The 8,323-nt window shown below is 40.1% G+C and overlaps 1 protein-coding gene across 1 annotated transcript in view; it reads left to right on the forward strand.

Moving 5' to 3' along the window:
- The window catches only part of XYLB (xylulokinase), an 87,046-nt gene extending 79,254 nt beyond the window's left edge, over positions 1-7,792 (forward strand). Inside the window, exon 19 of the mRNA XM_075144237.1 lies at positions 7,509-7,792. Within this exon, the coding sequence (XP_075000338.1) occupies positions 7,509-7,592 (84 nt within the window). The 3' untranslated portion in view covers positions 7,593-7,792. The remainder of the gene's footprint in view (positions 1-7,508) is intronic.
- The last annotated feature ends 531 nt before the right edge of the window (positions 7,793-8,323 follow it).

Here is an 8,323-nt window from a genome sequence, read left to right on the forward strand (position 1 = left end):
TGACTTGTTTGCAGCAAGCAGCATGGAAAAAAGCACGGTGACGGCGCTTTCTAGACTCTTGGAAAACATCCGCAAAAATCCTTCCTGTCTGATCTTAAACAATGGTCAGAAATTGTATATCTTCCACTGGAGTCAGTAGGCACAGATCTTCGGTACCGTGCCCACCCTGGGAATTTCTGTGCGTCTGAAGGTGAAGCTTGTGCTTTATGGGGCCACATAGGCAAAGCAAAAGAAATAGTCATTGTTGCTGACTATGTGGTTCCAGCCCCTGTAAAACCAAGGAAGGAATCATTGTCTCAGGCTCTCTAGTGCAGCCCTGCACCTTTTGCTATCAGGTGCCAAAGGCCTTCATTTACAACAGCTTCTGAAATATAACGTCCAGTAATAAATAAACAATACAATATAGCAAGATTCCTAGAGAACACAAGTTTAAGTAACCAAAGGTGAATGTAAATCTGTCTTCAGCTGTGCAGAAACTTCTTTTACATCAACACAGCCTTACACTCTCCATTTATGAGATTTGGATGTGCCCTAACTACAGGCAACAAGATTTTAAAGCTTTTATTTAAACTGGGAAATTAATGATCTGCCAAAACTACTAACTCCCAGCTACATGTGTAGTGGAGCACCAGATATCATCATGAGTAATAATAGAAATGATCATGCTGCATTGTGCCTGCCAGCGTATTATTTAATTATTAACTGAGATGGAGGAGCTCAGTAATCGAATAGAAGTCCCCTTCAGAAATATTAAGACATTGAATAATTTAAACTTGATTGATCTGATCTCATTTACTCAACCTTCCCCCCTCATTTTAAAAGATAAAATAATTAACAGCAATGGCCTATGTCATGTGTGTTGCAGCTGAAGCCTTCTGCAGGGAATACACTTCAGGAGCAGATCCCCAGTGTCTGATTCAACCTCATGTTGCTGCCCTGTTCCCCCAAAAATGCTGTCTGCTGAAAAGCTGCCAGGCTGGCTTGTGTGGAGGTGGAGAGTGCTCAGAGACCTGCTTTTGACCCCCCTGGTGCTGCTTCAGCTTTAAAACTCAAGGACAGGGAATACAGCTGTCACTCACAGGGGCTTTGCAAGAGCAGCAAGCACCTTGTACCCCTGCAGGGGCCAAGCTAACCTAACTGGAAAGATCAGTGGGGAAATCATTTACCTCTTTCTATTTTACTGTCTGCATAAGTGGCCTGGAAGCTAAAAGAGTTAATTATCTCGCTCTCTATACTTTTCTTCTCCTTTTCCACTTGGTTAGACCTAGCTCTCATAGTACATCTTTTTATTGGTTTTAAATGATGTACAGCAGTGAATTATTGCCCCAATAGATAGGAGTGAATGATAGAGAAGGTAGTGGCCAAACAGCATGTGAAGGAATAACTGTTCCTGCGCTTTAGCTCAGCTTGACAGCTTCATTCCATTAAAAGCAACTTCTTGCAATTATGTATTCCACACGTTGTTTTTTTTTTCCTGTCTTATAATTTTACAGTTGATGGTGGATTCCCTGGCTAGTTTCATGGCTGTGAAACTGCAGAAAGCCAGAGGGCCTGTCAGTAATACAGTATGTTAGCATGAACAGTGCAGTAAAAATTCATAATGTGATGAGTCAGTTTGATTCTGTTTTTCACAAAGCTGCATCTCCCTGTCCATCCAATTTCATTCTGTTGAGGTTAGAGGCTTTCACTTAAATGACGGTTCTTTTTATAAACTTCAAAGTCATCCTGAGGTTAAGTTCTGTCTCACTGAGGAGCTCTTCTGAAGGAATCTGGCTACCCAACGTGAAATTCCCCAAACCACTTCCCTACATTTTTTGGACAGCTACAGCTAAATCTTGGCAGGATGGAGAAAAAACAGGTTGTAACACAGCAATCTTCTCTAGTTTCATCCTTTCTTCCTGGTGTAGGTCAGAGGCAACATGTGTTAGATCATTGGAGGGAGGAAAACCTCTTGCAGACAGAGGTCAAACAACAGTTTGATGTAGCTTCATTGCCAAGGCTTATGCATGCGGTAGGGCTTTCCAGGAACCAAAAATGCAAAAAGTGTTTCTTTGGTTGCTGAAGGATCATTTGTGATAATGAGTGTGATTTCAAAAAAACAAAGGCGGGGCACACAAAACAGCTCTTCTGGTTCAATTAAGCTGATGGGCAGGTAAAATAGAGCAAAGTCACAAGATGGGAGACACAGAGCTTGTGATGGGTGATGAGTTAGTAGTGGAAACTGAAGTCCCATGAGTTCCAACATGTCTGGCAAAAATGTGACTTTATCCTGTAGCAGACCATCGTGCCTGGAAGAGACCATTTCAAAGAGGGTAAGTCCCACTCTGTGACTATGACCCCAGGTCTCTTAGTTGAACCTGATTTCACAGTATATTTGCAGGGTGTGGGGGCTCACCCAGCTTGAGCTTGTTTCTAATTCTGTCAAGACGCAAACAGGTCATAAGATATTCTGGTGGTAACCATCATGGTGATAGTCTTTGGTCACTTACTCAACCAGGCTAGCTGAAGTCAGTCATCTGTGGGTTAACCTGATGAATCCTTCTCCTCTGTTTTCAGAATAGCAAAAATTAAAAAGTCATCTCACCTCTTTGGAGCCTCCTCTCTCCCTCAAGGAAAAAGATTAATCAGAACCACTAAGCATGACAGAAATAACCAGGAGATTCTAGAGCAATAAATATATGTTAACAGACAGAAAGAATCTATTATTCCGGCATTAGAATTCAGCTCTATTTTAGTAATCTATTAAAACAGAGATGGTTGGCTAGTTGGTTAATTAAGCAAAAAAGCATGAGAGAGAACATGATTATCTGGAGTTGATCACTTGTGTTTATATAAGCTATGTGCCTATGATGTACTGTCAGATTTATTGTAATATTGTCGTGTAGGGTTTTGTAGGGAGAAGGTGTAGCGCGGTTCACTACCTCTGGATGTGTAAGTTTTGATTGCATTATTGACTCTACTGCGATGTATTAATCCTGCAAAAATTCAAGAAGGGAAAATGTAGACCTAACAGGTTTTCTTGACTTTGGTGAATTGCCTTGTAAGTAGGTGGATTTATAGAAGTGACTTTTATTACCCAGGAAGGTTATAATGACCTACTTATTGATTTAAAATAATGATAGTTTTGTTGAGTTGGATTTTGGAGGGGGGGAGATTGTTTTCTAGAATTGGTTTAGGTTGGTAATTTAGTGCAAAGTAGGTAATAATAATACAACCACAAAAATATAATAGGTATTGATGGGAGTTTGATTAAGGTGATTTGTGTAGCCAATAATTTTTTTAACCTATTAAACTGATTAAGATAGGCCTGCAGAATGAATATCTGAGTAAATAAAGTAACAGTTTGTGGTGTGGTTCCTTGGACGAGTCTTCAGAGTGTTTCAGGACACTGTCATGTTCTTTCTGCTTTAAGAGTATTCTTTCTGTGTTAAGAAAGGTGAACAACTGCTATGATGTAAAAGTAAAACATCTGTATCTCTTGATTTCTTAAGCAAATCTCTTTGAGTAATTTGAGTTTGGTTTAAAAAAAAAAGGAACCTATCAAAAGTAGCAAGTGTTTGTGAGAGACTGATTAATTTTAATCTATTCAGGGTAGATTAAATGTACTCGGGTAGATTAAAATTAGATAATCATCAGCATCATCTTTGTAATTTGTAAATTTTGAATTGCTCCAATCATTGGCTAACATAGCATTGCAGGAGATAGAAGGATCCATGTGGATCGTCACTTGTAGTAATAATTTGTAGCTGGTTTTGCTTTTAGAGGGCGGCAGGGACAATGTAAACAGTAAAAGCCCTGTTGAGTTCATAGGCTGGTACTATGGTGAGATATAGTATGAAGATAACATACTTGATTTGGATTAGAGAGCAAGGTAATATTTATTTGAATGCGTTTTCCAGGGAGAGCAGGTTAAATTATTCTCTGTTATAATGCAATATTTATCATTAGCATTTTCTTAGTTATTTGTGGGACTGTCGGAGTGTGGTCAAATTGTCCCAGGAGAAAAGTTTAGGATTTGTAAATGAAGCTATCAGAGTACTGCTGATGTTGTGGAGTAAGCTATAGAGATAAGCAGGAGAAAAGGCCGTAATATAGCAAGGACAATTAAATTATGGACAATAATAAGGTTTATGTTGTGATACATGTAATTACTTTTGTTAAATATCATGGTTTGATATATTAGGTTTGAGGCTATGACAGAGAGGGAATTTATGTTCTTGAGTTTTTATGCATCATTGAGAGTTCTTTATTCCCTTTGGACCTCAATTATAAAAATAAATCTATATAATTGCCTTAGGAAAAGGACTCCTGGAATCACTTAGGGGGAGTTGCCTGAGGTTTTGTGGAGGCAGTTCAGTCGCGGCAGACACGGAGAAGCATCTTTCACAGACACAACTGTGTGCTCACTCAGGCCGGGTTCTCGGTCAGTGCAGTTTGGCTTTTCTTCTCCGTACTTCGTGGGAGCTGCACTGCTTTGGCCCCAAACTTCAGCTGGTGTGAAGCTGGCATGTAAAATACTGCTTGTGAAAAGCTTGTAGTACTGCTGCGCTGATGGTATTACAGCCAAATTCCCTGAGGATGACGAATTTAAGACTTCGGCTTAGCCCTCTGAACTGTGCTGCTTTTTACCCCAAATGAACAGGAATAGAGTACAAGGAATAGTCTTAATTTTTGTTTGCATTTTTTTCAGATGGTCCATAATGCAGTATTTCTTTACACTAATGGCTGAGAAGCTTATTGCAAATGCCTGAATTTTCTCAATTAGCAAGCTAAGTACTTAAGTCCAATAAACAGGAAAAGAAACTGTATCAGTAAATGTGGTTGTTCATTTATTTTGACACATTTTAATTTAGAGTGATGTATTAACAATAATACTTCCCAGCCTTCTAGTAAATGCGCTGTTGTGTATTTTGTAAAAATACTGCTGGGTAAGTAGTATGGAGCCTGCTTTCTCAGTGCCTCACTTACCAATGCAGCTCTGTTGTGCTGAATCTTTGCTGAGAAGCGCTTGGGGTTTATGAAATTTACAGAATAGCAAAGGAAGAAATAGCGAGGCTTGATTATAGATGCTTCAGTGAATAAAGGAGCTGTTTTTGTTTGACATACTGATACTCCCAGTATAGCCATATTTGCCTGCTCAATATTTTGTGTACTCTGATGTGCATATTTAGCAGAAATGGGAGCAATAATATTCTTTGGGAAAATGCAAAGAGTATATATATATACTTCACTGAGCCCTCAAGGCCCTCCTGTAGATAGTTAAAAATACCATGCTGAGTCATGTGGCATTTCATAATAGTGGTGCATTTTATTTTCTAACCCCATAAATCTCTATGGATCTCAGTATTGCTGTCCTGTGGAGAAGAGGAGTTGGGGCACATACCTGTTAAATGACTTGCTTGGGGTCACTGAATGAGTCTGTTGCAGAGGTACGAGTGAGTAGGTTTCTCTGTTTTAATCATTGTAAGTTTAAGACACTGTAAGCCTCAGTTAATAACCGTGAGATAGGTTTAAAAACTGTCCTGATGAGGCTTTGGCTACCGAACAGTGTCTCTTTCCATTTGCTGTAGGTGCTCCTTCTCTTCTTCCCCTTGATATACTTAATCTGTGGAAGAAATGTACTTTAACTTCTGTAACACCTGGTTGGTAAAAGGGAGGAGTTGATCATAACAGGCTGCTTCTGCAGAGTTTGTCCGTTAAGTCGCTCTCACCTGCCATCGTGGATGGTGGAAGTGGGAATGAAGAGAGAAATCCAGGTTTCACTGTTCAGACTGAAACTATTGTTCAGGAAGAAAGACACACAGAAACTGGATATTTTGCTAACAACTGAAACACAAGAACAAAACACGCTAATTCTTTATTTCCTAGATGAGAAAACTGCAAACTTTTGATATTTTTTTTTCTTTCGTCTGAGAAAGTGTGACTGTTAGTGACACTGAGGCTACTGCAGGACTGTACATAAAACTGCACAAGAACAACCCTGTCTCTTTCTATGGCCTCATAGTTTACACTTGAAACATCTTCCTCCTGATTTTTTCATGCATATACAGTTGTTGGCTGTGGCTCTTATCTGGAAAAGGATAAAATGCATTTAAATGCTGGATCTCACTTATTGATGAGAGCAGTAATTCAGTTTACTGGGTATGATTCATTACGGCTCTATAACCTCTCTGAACCTGGAGCCAGGAGCGAGACTGCCCTGATTATGAATAACATCAGTGCGGAGGGCTTGTAGACTAGACTGGCGGCCCCTAGGATTCATTGCGGCACGATATGACCTTATGGCATCCTCCTAAGGACTGCTCGAGCCCCTACCAGACCCCATACTGGCTCCTGGCAGTCCCTTCTTTGTGCTTGAGCCAGCAAATGAGTGAAACTGTCCTGGTATGGCTGTCAAACTACTGATTTTATTAGACGGACAGTTAAAATCAGAGAGAGGAGATAAGGAAGAAGGTGTATCTCCAAGATCTAGATGAAGTACAGTTTTGGGCTGGAGCCAGCAGTAGGGCTAGGCTCTATTCAGAGTTTCTGCTACGTAACCTGGTCACATACAAGCAGCTCATCTTCTGCGATATGTCCTGTGATGAATTTGAAGCAAAGGGGAAAAAAAAAAGGTAACGAATGAAACAAATCCCAACATGGATCTCGCCCATATCCGGAAGCATAGGGTGTGTTTGAATCTGGGGTTTTGAATGCATGTGAGTCTTGATTCTTCTTTTTATGGTTGTAACAATTCTGGATCTAAAAATGCCTGGAGAATTCTAGCTAGAGAAATACAAAAAAGCTACTCAGATATTTGGTGTAGTTGTGGAAAGAAGTTGGGTCTCCGTTTGTCCCCCTGAGCCTGGGATCAGGGAGCGAGGAGCCCAGCCATGGAGCAGATTGTAGATGGGAAAAGTCGTGGCTGTGAAAGATGTGAAGGAGAGAAGAAGCTCAAATAGATACGGGAGTATCTAGAGGGGCGGGAGAGGGACTGTGAAGTGTATTTTAGAAGGCCCTGGTCAGCATATTGGCCAAGCAGGACCTTTCTGACGGTGATGTTTGACTGCGGTAGGGGGTGGCAATGTGCTTATTAGCAAGGCAGAGGAGGAGGGGACAGAGGCAGTGATCCATCCTGAGGTAGCGGAGGGAGGCAAGGACAGGAGTTCTGCCTGGGTGATTAGGACAGCTATTAGCAAAGGGGCATGTCAGACTGGGAGAGGTGACTTTAGCAGAGCTGCTTCCTCTGGAAGTAATGACTTCTGCTTATAGCAAGAACGCAGCCACAATAAGAACAACCTGTGCGTGTCATAAAATTAAGCTGTAAAGGGGATGGTAAAAAGGACTGTGATATTTGAAGAAGGAAGACTCTGCAGCATTTTCTTGTACAAATTGGGGAAAAAACCCTAAACCTTCAGGTACCTACAAAGATGCTGCATTTTTCAGGTCTGAAGATGCTTTTTAACTGCAGTGTGATTTAAAAATCTAATTTTTCAACCTAGACATATTTATTTCTTTTTCCTTTTTAGCTCTATTGTCCACTTCTGAAAAGATATGCTGAGCTTGAACAGAAGGTTATCTACAACCCAACCTCTTCTTGTCTTGTGAAATAGAAGCAAAGAAAATTTATAAGTTGGCTGAAGAGTGGACTCCCAAGGAGAAGATCAGAAAAGATTTGCTCAGAATTTACTGGAGTTGTTTAAATCATTTTGCTCCTCTTTGTAGACAAATAATTTCTAAATGTCTGTGTTTGAGTGCATTGGTGGAAAAAATTACATTGTGATTGAAAACCTGATTAAAAAAGCATCGTGTTGCTCTGTGTGTTTGTGACTTCAGTTTTTCTTGGGTACTTTTTAGACCATGCTTGCTCTTTTGGAATAGCTGGATGACAAAGTCCAGTCCATTGTATATATGAATCACTCTATCCATCTCTATGAGCTTTGATTCCATATGTTTAGCATGCTGGCCTCTCTGCATACCTATCTAGCAAGGTATCTTAATTCCACAACTTCTCCTGCTTAAATCTTTTGAAATTATCTTTCTGTACATATATAACTTGTCGATGTTTATATCTTTGCCTACATGAAACCAACAGAAAGCATAAGCACGCTGACTTAATCCCATCTTTCTTTAATATGTGGAGATTTGTGGTGTGAAGGCTGATTAAAGTCTTTAAAGACTCCCTGGGATCCTCAGAGAAGGGGAATTCTTGTTACATGACACTATGGAAAGTCTGTTGTGTGATAAAATATGATGTTGTTGGATTTTATAAATTGTGGAAAGCACAGAGGCCTTATGTGATACAGACGCCATTGCACAATGTTTTACTTGACATCAGTTTTGT

This window comes from Calonectris borealis, chromosome 2 (assembly GCF_964195595.1).
Source record: "Calonectris borealis chromosome 2, bCalBor7.hap1.2, whole genome shotgun sequence".
Classification (NCBI taxonomy): Eukaryota; Metazoa; Chordata; class Aves; order Procellariiformes; family Procellariidae; genus Calonectris; species Calonectris borealis.